Source organism: Lingula anatina, chromosome 2 (assembly GCF_051362555.1).
Source record: "Lingula anatina isolate TDL-2025a chromosome 2, LinAna3.0, whole genome shotgun sequence".
NCBI lineage: Eukaryota > Metazoa > Brachiopoda > Lingulata > Lingulida > Lingulidae > Lingula > Lingula anatina.
In genome coordinates, this window is record NC_141768.1 from 20281100 (window position 1) to 20295562 (window position 14463).

At 40.3% G+C, this 14463-nt stretch overlaps 2 protein-coding genes across 7 annotated transcripts in view; one reads left to right on the plus strand and one right to left on the minus strand.

Annotated features, from left to right (window-relative positions):
* The window catches only part of LOC106161297 (constitutive coactivator of peroxisome proliferator-activated receptor gamma), an 87166-nt gene that overhangs the window by 35154 nt on the left and 37549 nt on the right, over nt 1-14463 (minus strand). Inside the window, exon 1 of one of the 2 annotated variants that reach the window (XM_087007271.1) lies at nt 292-402. The exons of the other annotated variant lie outside the window; for it this stretch is intronic. The gene's annotated coding sequence lies outside the window, so the exon portion shown is untranslated. Of the gene's footprint in view, nt 1-291; nt 403-14463 lie in introns of those variants that run through there. 2 annotated transcript variants of the gene reach the window in all.
* Nucleotides 1-14463, plus strand: part of LOC106161319 (uncharacterized) — a 54306-nt gene that overhangs the window by 26630 nt on the left and 13213 nt on the right. For 2 of the 5 annotated variants that reach the window (XM_013538245.2, XM_013538244.2), the window contains 3 exons: nt 881-955; nt 13455-13663; nt 13831-14130. In XM_013538245.2, the coding sequence (XP_013393699.2) occupies nt 13595-13663; nt 13831-14130 (369 nt within the window). In that variant the 5' untranslated portion in view covers nt 881-955; nt 13455-13594. Of the gene's footprint in view, nt 1-541; nt 956-3255; nt 3433-9565; nt 9583-13454; nt 13664-13830; nt 14131-14463 lie in introns of those variants that run through there. The other 3 variants (XM_013538241.2, XM_013538242.2, XM_013538243.2) reach the window with 3 other exon arrangements.

Consider the following 14463-nt stretch of genomic DNA (forward strand, 5'->3'; position numbering starts at 1 on the left):
ATTCTAAACAAATCAAAGCGTGGTAAAGAGAGTTATAGCGTAAGACGCAACTGATGATGTTAAGCCTAAGTGAGTCACGTAACTGCTTATTTAACCAAGACATAACTATCTTAATATGTTAATCATTCTACAGATGTTATAAAATAACGAGAAATTGAAACACGTTAGATAACTGAAGTTCTGCAAATGATTGCGCAACTACTGAACAAAGAACAGGCGCTTCTCACAAGTAAAAGGCCCCGAACGGGAAATAAAAAATGTAAAGATCTAAGAAATCTCTAGGTTATTTACCTGGCCATACTCCTCTACATCAGGTGTTTCACTCGCCGTTCACCTGGATAGATTTGGGGTGATAATATAAACACGCCAAAATGTATATTCATCATGCTTTTGCTCTTAATAACCTAACATTTAGAACATCTTGTTATAGCCCCGCTACTACTTTTATATGTCATGTCAGTCGGAGCGCGGTAGAGGGGATAGAATTACGGCCAGCGTAAGGCTTGTGATCAACGAGCAGAGCAATATGCGCATCCCGGCAGTCTGAGAAAACAGCACTAGCAATTCGGAGAGGCAGTATACTTTTTTAACCTGCATACAACTGGAATTTTTATCAAACTGAAGAGCTAACCCACTCTAAAGTGATGCGAGGTTGCGCTGGATCTTGTTTCGTCGTTTAGACCTTCTTTGAGTATTTAATGATATTTCCAATTACGGAATGCGTGAAATAAGTTATGCAAATGGACTTGCTCCAGTTTAATTCTCCACAGCTGACAAAGACAGGTTGAAGCCTGCCAGAAGCGCGCACACTTACAACGACAGCGTGGAGTACTCATTGAAAAACTTTGTCTTCATTGGATGTATTGTTTTTTGTTTGCAGTTGTAGTGGAAATTACCCAGAGTGAACAGCAGAACCTTTGGAATAGCAGAGCGACGGATTTGACCTTTGCTAAAGGTATGTAGCCGTTCCTTACAGTGCATCCATCTTACCTGAGTAACGTATGTGCTTCAGCTGCAAGGTGGAACTCTGTCAGACATGCCAGAGTAAGACGAATAATGCCAAAGAAAACACTTTAAACTGGGCACCCTTTGTATTATGTAATTGTTTCACTTAAAGCCATAAGTTGTTCAAGTTTCTGTTGTGATGATAAAAAATTAGTTTCACCTCTTGGTTGACCACACACGTTCTCCAACACAAAGCGCCATGCTAAGTTTAATAGTGCGACAATTTTTATGCTCCGGACAACCCGCTGATGGCTGGTTTATAGAAACACTAAATGATTTGGCTTTCAGGTTTGGTGTGTATTAACTTATCTCTAAAGTATGGATGGTGTTGCTTATTAAGGACGCACGGTCCGAGGACAAGTGCTATTTACATTAGATGTTCGTTAAGATTCTGTGGAAGACGAGGCATAGGTGTTCTTGAGCGTGCTTCAATTAATCATGTCAAGGAATTCTCATGACATTATTTTTGACAATAACTAAAAACCGTAGTTCGATCCCACGTTTTTCGTGGAGAGAACAAAGCGCCTTTGAGCTAAAAGGTAGAATGTTCTGTAAAACGCAAAGAGACAAAGAAGCACCCTGCGAACGCACTCAACTTGAGTAAACTGGTTGAGATTTTAGTTTCAGCTTGGATAAAATTCATTATCACCAACTTAGCAGCCTGTGCATTTCCACGGCAGATAAGAGATCAAAATCATGACCTTAGCTCATGTTAAGAACAGTTCTTTGTTTGCTCCTCTCTGATAGTAGGGAGCGTTCGCGTTAAATCTAAAAAATAATATTTTAAACGCAGTGCCGCTGATGTAGGTTAAAATTGTAACAGATCGGGAGAAGGAGTCAGCTTTCAACAGCTGTTAAAACGTTTTGCCGTGACTTCGATTTCCTTTTCTCCTTTGATGGTCAAAGTTTAGTGCGGCTCTCGGCTTTATTGTGGCGTATATTCAAATGGTGGAGACCCGATTAGATCAGACATTGATTAAATGTGACGAGAATATATAGTCACGCCGTTTCGCGAATTCCACAAGAGTTTGTGTTGTTTTATGTCGTGAGAAAATAAGAAAAGCAAAACGAGAAAATAATGGATAAGTGAAAACGAACAGCGACACGTCACTTATAACGGTTGAACAATGCTTTCGGATCACGCCAAAGTTACAGGTTGACAAGTCAAGCATGTTGACTAAAGTTTTCGCCGAATAAATAACTCAAAATAAACAGAACCGACCTGCATAATTCTGAAAATTGCCAAAATGGCCTTTAGGGGCGGAGAAACGGGAGGAGATGTTAAGCGACATGGAGTTAAAAACCTCATTTTATTGCACTACTGATGATGGTGTTATGGAATAAAATCACTGTGATAAATGCCATGGCTGGCCTCTTTGTGTCAGATGGGTTTCATGAATGGCTTTCACTTGACAAAGACGTCTAGGTCTTCTAGAGTTACTGCAGTCAAAACGAAAAAAATATAAGAAAATACTCTTGCCGGAAACGGAGTAGCTCAGAAAAATTGACGAGTTGATGTCGACTGACAGAAGCAAAACACTCTAAATCTGTCTTCCCACAATTCTTCAAATACCGCAAATTAATGACTTACCAGAACGCGACATTTATATTCATCCAATATTTTACTGCTTAAACTTTAAAACAATGAAGGGCAACCGTTTCTCAGTACACAAAGACAAAAGACCTCAGCAGCATGAGAAGAGAAATATGTCCAACGCAGTCCAGATAAGGCAACAAAGCAAGAGACTGAAACGTGTCAGCGAAATTTGATACCAGGAGTTTATCGATATTTTAAATTGAAATTAATAGGCGTGGATTCGCTGTCAGACCTCCTTCGTTCAATTTTAGGATCTCTGACACGCAGCCGCATGGAGTAGACCTGGTAGTAACACTGACTAGCCAGACTAGTTAGTATACAAACTGGTTAAATAGGGACAGCAGAAATCGTTCCATTTCACATAAGCTTCACGGTGCCTTTAAATTACATCATCACGCCAGCCAACGTAGCACGCGTAGTAACATAAAAAGACTGTTAACTTTATGTAATAATTCAAAGATATGTGCCATTTTTATATAAAAAACACATACAGCAGAGTAACATTAGTACATAAGCTAAATAGTGCACAGCTTAAAAAGTGTTACTATGAAGATTATTTTACACAACGTTTAAATCGTCATCTCTGTTGACAGTAGTGACAGGCTGTGGAATTCCCCCTTGTGCTTTTGTGCATGTTAAGACACGTCTTCCCCATGCTGTAAAAACCCGTGAGAAAGTGAACTCTTACATTGCTTAGTTCTTGAGTCATCCCTAAAAGTTGACATGCGTTGTATGCGGCAGAAAGCTGAAGTTCTTTCTTTCCTTTTTAATGGAGAATGCTTCTTAGTGCGCTCACTATTTCATGAAGACTTTAACTGCTGCTTGTGGTGGTAAGTGAAATAGGAATACTGTTGTTTTAACAAAGTTCACGATTACTTGATGGTCTTGAAATGAGGGCACTAAACAGTAGGCCCATCTCGTAACGCATTGTGTCTGTTTTTTGTTTCGTAGTGTTAAGGTAGCACGTTTCCAATACCCTCTCTCTATTTGAAACAAATAAGTTTAATATACCTGTCCATTTGTATATTAGTATTGTTTAGACTACAACATTTACTTATGTAGGACATGTCAGAGCACATCGCCACAAAATATAAATGTACAGGTATTATTAGCATCGATGTTCCTCGTTCCTCGGAAAACAGTCATAGTCTATGTCTTATTTACCTTGCCAACACGACCGGTTTCCTAGAAACTGTGCCAGGAGATTTGAACAGAGTGAAAGGTTTCATATTTGTGGTAAACAAGCTCTCAAGCGGACTTGTTGAAGGTGGATGAATGGATAGATTCCCGTGCGTTTTTTGAGGACGTTTTCATATTAGGCCTAGATTGATCGCTTTGAATAACAGGCTGCATCCAGCATGCTTTTAGGAAAACTCTGAAGTTTATGATCTAAGTTCGATTTATAAACGTGAAGACCATGATCATGTTATCACTCGAAAATAAAATGCCCCTCCCTCCGCCATTAAACAAGCGGGTCAATAGGTGGTGGGTAGGCCCCTACAAACAAACCGACTTCAACTAGGTTAAAATCCATTTAGAACACATCCTTAAAGTTAAACTACAAATTATAGTTTTGATTTAATTTAACTGGAGGATGTGAAAGTTTTTTTCTTGCACCCTATACACAATGAATAAAAGGATTTTACGGCTTGCTTACTATCAGTGATATAAAGGCGGTGTTTTTAAGTCGATCTCTCTGAGCATAATGTGAAACCCGTCGTACTTGTACATGCTTAAAGTCACGTGACACGAAATTTCAATCCCCGTTGCAACACTAACTCCACTAAAGTATTTCACATGGCATAACCGACATGAAATATAATATAGATCATTCCTTGGTGAGGCGCTCCTACAATGTCTAACCCTAAACACCGGGGCTCTTTTACAAGAGAAACAAACTTTCTGAGGACATAATTCCAGTGCAAATTGCCATGTTTGCCTTCTCGTCTGACTGAGTGGGAATTACGTCAGACTCTGTCTACATTTCAAAGCGAACCGATGTCTTTATCAACGATAAGCCTTCTGTTTTCCACAAATCATAGAGTTTTTCATAAGAGTCTGACAAATTCCCTGGCAAACTTTCAAATACTGAGGGCTGTGTGTATAATTCCTCAAATACAGGGCGAAACTTTTATCAAATTAACCTCACTCGCGAATGCTTTTCTTTTCCGGATTCATTTTTGTTACTCATGAAATGTTTATCGAGTAAGCGCGGTAGTTCGGTAATGGCCATGTGCCGCCGGTGTGGGGAACTATAATCTTTGTTGAAACATTGTTGTTTTTGGCCAGTTCTCAGTCTGCGCCGACCTACCACCGCTTTGGCGTTTACAAAACTCGTCTTGAATCACAGATTAGTTTGATTTCTCAACATGCTGTTCAACCGATACTGCTATTTTAGTAACCTGTTGTGGTTTAAATAAACCTGATTAAACTGTATCAGTATTGTTTCTCGCCTATTTCACACGCCTATATTTGACCGAGGTGCTGACAAGGGTTGGAACCCTCAGCCAAGCAGAAAAATTGAGCAACTTAGCAGGAATGTGTGTTATACTGTAACTGCACGAGAGGCCTCTACATTGCGAGCAAGGCTTGTATAGCTCACCCCATTCTACTATCCCAGAGAGATACGAGGCATATACTCTTCCTTTGGGGATGTTCTGCTTGTACGTGCACAAAGCAACCGAAGCCAAGACCCTTTAATTATACAGCTCACTGAAGCTGCGGTAATGTTTTTCTGAGGGCTAAACACTGCAAGGTGATCTCTGCCAAAACCGCAAATGTCAGAGACATTCCATGAAAACACTGCACTTAAGCAATCCATGTGTCTTGAAGAGAACAGTTTCTATATCCTTTGCCGTATTGCTCAATGGATTGGTTGAGTCCTCGTGGAATTCATTGTAATGCTTTTTTTCCGAAATCATTAATGATCTGCATTAATTCAATGGCAATCGTGGTACCCCTTAGTGAAAAAATATCACACTACATGAGATAAAAGTACTGTTATCAATAGTTTATTATTTGTTAATGAAGAGGTCTCATTTATAGCCCGTTTGCAGTAACTGACAGCGACCTTCTCTCGCTGATAATTATTCGCGCTTACTTAACAAGGTCGGAAGGAAAAATATACGCACTGCATATTTGAAATAGACTCACATTGCTTCGTAGTACTACTCTAACGTAATTCCAGGTAAGTGAAACTAAATCTGCAGAGAACACATCATGACTGCTTCTCATTTTTCTCCCGCACTTCCTTAAAAAGCGCGGCACTGGAAATGACTTGCAGATCACTGATCAAAGAAGAAATACACACATTCATCTGAAGTGCACAAGATGCTTTCCAAGTCCTCCACTTAAAAAATATGCATTAACAGCCGATATTTCAGTAGGAAACTCTGCCCTTCCTGCTCCCATTAAATGCAGCGCACGACACAATGACACAACCGACCACAATGGAGCGGCACAGCCGAATGTGCACGCGCATTGTCTCAAGGCGACCAGGGCTAGTCGGGTGAGGCACTTCTATTGTCACGGTGCATATTGACGTAGACGTGGCTATTTACACAGTGTCGTTGTACGTGTGATGGATGCCTAAGTGCGGACATTCTTTCAAGTCACTTGTCCCGTCCGACGCCTTAAATGATACACACAAGTCATTTTAGGTCACTATATCTTGGTGTATAGCCTTAATAAAATGTGCTGGCTTTTAAGCTGGGGTAGAATTCATTCAATTTTGGTCGTAGTTTATCTAACAAACCGAGCAAGGCATCACGTACACCTTAAAGAGAGTTACTTTAAAATTAAATGTCAGCTCATTTCTCCTGAAGGATGTTTGGTGTACTATGCCAGATCTCCAAGTAGATATGCAAAACTAAGTGTTTTAATGCAAAATGTTCAGTTGCCGTACTACAAAGGGAGGTCCCAAATATTTCCAGTAAAAATTTTAACACATCAATAACAAAGAAATTCATTACGTTTTCTAATCTATATAATCATGAATCGTTTTCGTTGGTTTTGCAGGGTTTTGAAGAGTCCGTTTTTAGACAATAATATTCAGAGGTTAATGAACGTTTCAGATCCGCACGTACATAAATCAAATTTACTTTAGGGCGAGGGGGAAACCAGGTAATGTTTTTAACATACCATTCGGAATCTGGTGATGTTTGCATGCCAGTTTGGTTTAGCTGGGGTTTGGCAGGTATTTGGCCCATACCGTACACCGCTGCATGCACCATTTCAAAGGCACTCCACACGTATACATGGCTATGAAAATACCAACTCAACGGAACATCAGTGATGAGACTCATTGTGAGATAACGTGTTTAGTATGAATACGATGTCAAAAGCAGAATTAGATGTAAATACATATTTGAAGTTCCTGTGTGCCTATGGGTTTTTCTTTGTTACTTAAAATCTGGGTTTAAAATACGTCAGTTTTAGTTTTATATGTACACACTCCCTTGGCATAAATGGCTTGATTGTTGGGTTTGGGTGTGAAATTTTGCGTATCGCTTAACTGTTCTGTCGTTTTCCTTTTTTGAAATGCTTTTTGGTGTAACATAACGAGCAAATGTGCAGAATACGGTTTGCTGTACTCTCGTGTCTTGGCATTTCAAAGCCTCCCGATAGTTAAAATCATAAGAAATCGAGTCAGTCGGGAAACACGTCTCTGTCCTAAAGTGCCCCCACTTTTAAAGTCTGCCACATTGCCTCGTCTACATAATAAAACAGATATATCCGTGTACAATCAAACATGCTGCCTCGGCCCTGGTGCCATCCCCACCATAAAAGTTTCCACGTTTGGTAGTCTGTTGCATCTCTGAGTATTGGTCTGTCGCGGTGACAGTCTGTGTGCCTATAATAAACTGTCCTCGGCGATTATCACATGTCTCGTTGCCTGTTAATATTATAAAACGCCCATAGTAAATTGAAATCGGGCAAGTTACTCGGCACCCTCCTCTGCCATAAATTGTAGCATATTTGTCTGTCGCTGTGTCGTCTTTATAATTAACTGTCTTCACCTAAATTATCAAATCTGTCTTCCGTCATGTGGTATCATTACGGTTTCCCAAAGTCTGTCGCATTGCCAATATGCGTTATGAACAGTCACTACTCTTAACTGGTCTGCCTTGAAGCCAGCCCATATAAACTGATGTCACCACCTTGCCCTTCGCAGATGTAGCAGTGATGTAAGTTGACTAGACTGATAATTTAGGAGGAGGGGGGGGGGTCATTACGAGTCTTTTGCACAACGATCGCTACTACCCTGCGCTATAGTCTGGTAAACGACCCCACCCACATGGCCCAAAGTACGAACCTCCGGGACACCACACCACAACGCTTGACAGATATTACTTGCCTACTAAGTCTTTCTGGATAAATGGAGCCATTCACAAGCCTGATATCGAATATGAGGTCAACTATTTTTAAATTGTGATAAAAAATGCAACCGAATTTTACTATGGTTATGAAGTTAATAAGTGATATGTAACAAAACAATTCTCTGGCAAAGAATCACAGGTTCATTAGTTAACTAATTCCCCAATATTTAACACGCCCTGAATTCTCTTAAAGAACAGAATGCAAACCTGCAATTGCATAGATTGCTAATACGACTGACTGTATTGTGTATGTACATTTGATTAGTTGAACGTTTGATAGCTTTTAAGATCCTTTGTAAGGTGATAGGCGAAGTACTTTCTTCAAATGGAGAACCGTGATTCATTCCAATCGGCCATCCGGCCTCACAAAGATATAACTCGTGTTGCGTAATTCCTTGCGCAAAATCAATACGAATGAAGATGATATTCCATTAAGCAAAAGCATCAAGTAAAACGGCAGCACTTAGGGCCGTGTTTCATTGAAATTACCTAACGTAATAGCAAGACACAAATCATATTACACGGAATATGACAGCAGATTTCAGAGAACGCGCACATCTTCGTCCTTCCAATGTTTGCGAGACAATCAACAAAAGCAGCCGCTGCAACAACCGCTACTTAGAAACCTTTAATCAACGCGATCCTCCCATTTACAACTCGACATCAAACAAAATCGGCAAGCTTCTTTGAGATGTTACTAAGGCAACGCGATTGCTTAAGTGCCCCGTCTATTATTAAAGGCCAAAATCACCTGTCCCTATTTTCCAGGGAAGCGTCTCCACCCAGATGCTACCTATTTTTAGACCAAGGCGGTCCACTTTTAAGTCCTCTGCGTCTGTCAGAGTTGAGTTGGGTCATGAGTCTGGCGGCAACTCCTCCTCAAAGAAGCAACACAATAGAGGACGCGTTGTTATGACCTACGTATTGATTTTAAACAACCTGTATTTTAAGGAACAGTGATTTTCAATAGAATGCGGGTGTCTTCGAAAAGGGATTAATTAAGAGCACGAGTCGGGCACGAGTCATACTACCCCACGCCTTTTGTATCTATTCCGGTTATAAATTCTAAGCAGGTCTACCATACATACTCCCGTTCTTTCTATTAAGTAATTGTTCGAGTGTTTTAGTATTATAGTTTTACTTTCCTGAAGTCAATTTTAAACAACAATTAAATCACTTTCGTTCAGCTATTCCCCAAATCTGTAGGGCCTGAAAAATAAGAAAACACAAAAGAAGCACCCTCATAAATAAATTCGTCTTGGGGAGCGAAGCATTTATTCAAAATTAGGTTGAAGTCAATCCAAGTTACAAGTACTCGTATCATTAAATTCTACAGTAATTGCGGTTTCGGCTTGTTAAACATATCAGATAACAACAGATGGCGGGATTTGGCAGGTGCAACAGATCGCGCGAGAATAAGCGAGACATTGTGACATCAAAGAATCCCGCCAAAATCAAGAACCTATATAAAGGGGATGGGTATCAACACCGTCAAATTATCTTAAATTGTTTAGTGTCAAAATTTTTGCTGGTCTGAAGCTAAAACAGTCAAAAAGACACGTGACGTTAAGACACACCCCACTAAACTTGACAGAAATCCAGGTAAGTCAAAACGTTCACAGTTTTTTAAAGGATCTATCAAAATTGAACTCTGCATTAATGGGTTGGTATCACCTGACAATTTTAAGTTCAAGTAACCGAGTTGCAGTAGTAAGTGACAAACGTTAACGCGTCAGTCAGGGGACGGAAGTCGTATAACCCAAAGCCGAGAATCGGAATTGTGTCGTTTATTTGAAAATCGATGATATCAGGAGAGACGACAGCTGCCATGCAGCACCACCTGGTCGGCCGAACATAAACTCCGCTTCTACTGCTACGGATTACTGGAAGATCACGTTGCTTTGATAATAGGGTCCAATTCGGTTTTTCTTCAAAACAAAATCACAGTCGCTGGCGCTCAGATTGTCAGGTGAAGCCGGTGGAAACGGCGTCAGCTGGTTAAGCAAATTGAGCGAAACAACAAAAATAATGCGACAGCACGCGTTATAGAGAGGAGTCGCGTGCGCGTCTGAGAGCGTATGATTAACTTTGTTAATTAGTGGCGTGATAATTGAAATGTGGCAGCAAGATTAAATTAATTTCATGTCAAATGGTGGATTTAAAACCAAACAATATGCCATGACGTACCTTTTAACGCCCCCAAAGTAACACATGGTCCTAATCACTTATCTAGGTTCAAATAACACCCACGACAGATGCAGCAGCATTGTTCTAAAGAAGTGATTTAGTTCCTCACAAAAACCTGTCCAAAATATTATCTTTCTTGAATTTATAAGTGAGTCTTTCTCTCTACCTAGCAGATGTGACAAAAGTAGGCAACGGGTAATAAAAGGGAGAGAGAAAATAAATTTTCACCCCCGTTGTTCTTCAGTGGGGATTTGGAGGAGGTGGCACACAGAGTCGTGACCATACCAAGTCCTCCTTAAATCTAAGATTCACGCTGAGTGTTTTCGCCTCGGAAACAACTTTTTGCTCTCACTTGACACTCTGTCGCCTGATTGTGTATTAAGAATATCAATGGAGGCACACATATGGAGTTAATGAAGTTACAGTATGATTAAAAAATATCAGCATCTAACCAACAAGTAGCCAATTGCAAATGCATCTACTAAAAATCAATCGCCTTCGGTTAACTCCATTTTCGACTAGAATTCTGTAAATCGACAAGGCAAAATTTAATCACTGCAGCCATCTTCTACAATTTTAGGCATAATTAAAATGTTGGTTTGCCCTCATAGACCGCTGTTTTAACTACAGTAAATAGCACTTAACCGCAATGTGTTGCAGTTTGTGTGCGAAAAAGTTATGACCACCTTTCGCTTAAATACCACTCATTTGTATTCGCAGTGTATAGCACGTATTTTTAAACTTGTGCATTGAAATAGCTTCACTCGACAATCAGCACATATTGGCACAGTTGGTCGCGAGGTACTCCTTCATTTAGTAAATAAACCTGACCCTTATATTTTGGACACCTATATGTTAATCGCCTTCTGTTGTATAAGGGGGGACATGTGCCACGCGCCGGACCATTGTCTGGGCCTGGCTGAACAAACTCAAGCGGCATGCAGCCATTATGGCAGATGGTCGGGTAGAATAGCTATAATTTGGAGGCGGGGCCATTGGGCACCCCGGTGTGTAACGGCACGCGCCTATCTTCACCCCTTCTCGTATTTGCTTAAAGTACTTCCGTTGAATGCATAAAGACAATATTTGCTGAAAGTAGGGTTTGATAGGTAAACCCATGTGTTAGCCCAGCTGCCACGCGCCGCGTCCTTTTAGTTCGAAAACACCATTTAAGGAACAAAGCAATGTCATACCGCAGCGCGCGTCAGTGATTTGTGTTTCCTTCACATAAATAATACAGGGCGCTTCTAAGGTACCAAGAATTTAAACCTCTTCCATAATTCAGCTACTTAAAAAGCAGACGACTTAGTAGTAAACCACATTTACATCACCTGTCGCATTGTCCCAATGCGCCATTTTGTAAGTGATTAGTGGTCTGCCCATTTAATACAGTTTAATGCTTCCTAGTTTTTTATGACGAACGCGACCTGCGACAGCTGTTGAACTTAATTTCGCAATCTATGACTAAAATATGGAAATTACCATCGAGAAAAATTTGCAAAATACGTTTAATTTTCAATTATTCTTTCATTACTTTCCACTTATTTTACCTAAGCCAACATCTGTGTGCTAGCAACTGTTGAAGATTTTAGATAATTTTAACATCGCCACTTGCTGGAGTGGCCAGCAGTGACCAGTAGCTGGTAATTAATCCTAATTGAGGGACGCTTGTTTCCGACGTCTTTTTATCTCGAACGCATCCTCAGCGTAGTGACTGTGGTTAAGATACACAGATAAACTGGTTAAACTGGTCATTTGAGACGCTACTAGTTTGTTATCAAATGTATGCACCACCGTCAGTGTAACGGATACCCCTTGCTGTTCATAGAGTTAGCTGCCCCTAGGACGTTTTTGTGATCAAGCAAGAAACGCAACCACCGCCACCCTTTTTGTTAAATGTAGTCGTACCTATACTAGATCAGTTAATTGCTATCTGAGGTTTCTTCGCTTTGCGCTTGAATGGATACACTGGCTGTCTGTCACAACTACCGCAAATATTTCAAAGCACCGCCGAAATCTACAAAGCATCGTCCGCCATTTACGCACTGTTGATTTACCGTCTGTCTTATCTTATTCGTCACAACCAATTTGTTTCGGTCCCAAAGGTCCCCATAGACACAGGTGTCTTGTCTACGGTCCCAACCTGTCGCAAAATACTTGAAAATCACGTTAAGTAACAATATGCTTCATGTCTTTCAACAGAAAAGAATTTAAAATTTAAACTCTCTAATTTAATTACAATATTTGGCAGGTTGAACATTAAGAAAAATCAAGTTTCAGCATTTTGATTTAATTACATTATTTGAGTTAATTTTCAATCTGGGGCTTCCCCTGTAAAAGGAAACTGAGATTTGCTAAAGAGGTCTAAGGCCGATCTAGTTTACTGCACCCATTCACAAGGCACGCGACGCGATGCCCGTATTTGGAAGTTCATTTGCATATGTTTACAGAGGCAACAGCGAGGCAGGTGCGAGGACTCGTAAACAGCTGTAATCACAAAGGCGCGCTCCGGAGTAGAACAAAAGGAAATTATTCTGCGTTGAAGTAGGGCCACGCGCCAAATGGCTTCAATTTTCGCAAAAGAGATCTCGCTTTTTAATCAAATTAAAAGCGTTACAATTTTTCTAAATAACCGCTTTAGTTCCTCAAAATGGCAGTCTTCTGGACAAGGTGGTCGTTAAGTCTTATCTCTGTGGCAGGTGAATCGTAAATCCCGTTAAAGCAAGCTGTTGCTTCCTGAGGGACAGACAATCGCGACAGTTGGTGTCTCCTCAGCCCTTTTCTATTGGTCCATTTAACCTCAACCCAACCCCTATGGCAGATGCGCCAAAACTTAATATATGCTAAAGTCCTATAAATGTTAAACGCATAATAACAGAAAAGTCTCCCCCATCAATGGTCGGATCTTATAACACCTGAAGGGACTTTGACAAGTTGGATGTGACGTATTGCTTTGTAGTGTATGCGCAGGGGGTCCATTCATAAGCCCCTTTATCGCTGTATGCTAATTTACTGTGTCCGGACTATATAAACCAGATGCGAGTGTACACACTCTGTCACTCTGTGTGTAAACCGTGCCACGCGACCACGCACGCTCGCTAAGGAATACTACATGAATTATTGAAAGTGAATCACTACAACGTCAGAAATTGTTCCATGGGATTTTAAAAGGATTCGATTGGCAGGGAAAGGATATTTAATTCAAAGCAAGCGAAGAAACCTCATAGAAAAGGTTGATGCGTAGAGTTATAGTAAAACGTGTGGTGTTGATGTCTGTATCATTTTAGCTGGCCGTCAATCAATCGACCAGTGGGCGGAGCCGTTTCATCGAGGTACCAAGAGACTGGAAGCGAGGCTGACTACGAGAAAGCCAATATCAAAGCTAGAATCCAAGGGACACAGAATCGTAGGAGGATTTATTGGCATCATGCGGTCGCTAGTTGCGGTTCGTTTGACCGCAATATGCACCCTCCTTTCGTTTATTATGGTCTCACAGGTAAGAGAATTTTTCGTGATTTTAAAAAATTCTTAGACAGTTAAAACTGAAAGTACCCCACGTATGTTACCAGTAATATTTAACTCTACTACGATTAGTATTGATAGGACGCCAATGGTCTAACCGTACGCGTTAACTACCAGGTATATATCGGTTATTTTTTTCAGGTATCGTGCTCAGGAGTATTCGAATTGGATCTACTTTCATTTAAAAACCAACAAGGAGTTAATGCTAATAATAATTGTTGCAACGGTAGGAAGTTGGCCGGCAGTATGGGACCGTGTAGCCAGAGTTGTCGCACATTTTTCAGGATCTGTTTGAAACATTATCAAGTTCACATAAGTACGGATTCACAGTGCACATTTGGGGAGATTATAACACCAGTACTTGGAAATAATTCGTTTATCCCAAGACATTCGGCAGAGTTCCATAACCCAAGTAGATTTCCTTTCGACTTTTCGTGGCCGGTAAGATATATACATTTTTGAAAAAACAACTGTTATAACTGATAAACAACGATATCAGCAATAACACGAATTGAAGCACATAAGTGTGTTTTTTTTAAAGGTTTATAAGCAATCGCACGTCAAAATTAATATGTAACGTGACCAAAAACATTACCATGATGGAGAACGTGTTGTATTGAATTGGCAGCATTTTGGCTTAAATTCTGAAACAGTTACGAAAGTCAACTAACAATACGAGTTCAAAGCTGTCGTGTTTGTTAAAGATATAAATTATATTGGCATTTTATTATAGATTGTTAGCAAGTTGGTTTACCGATAGTTTATTGGCTTGTC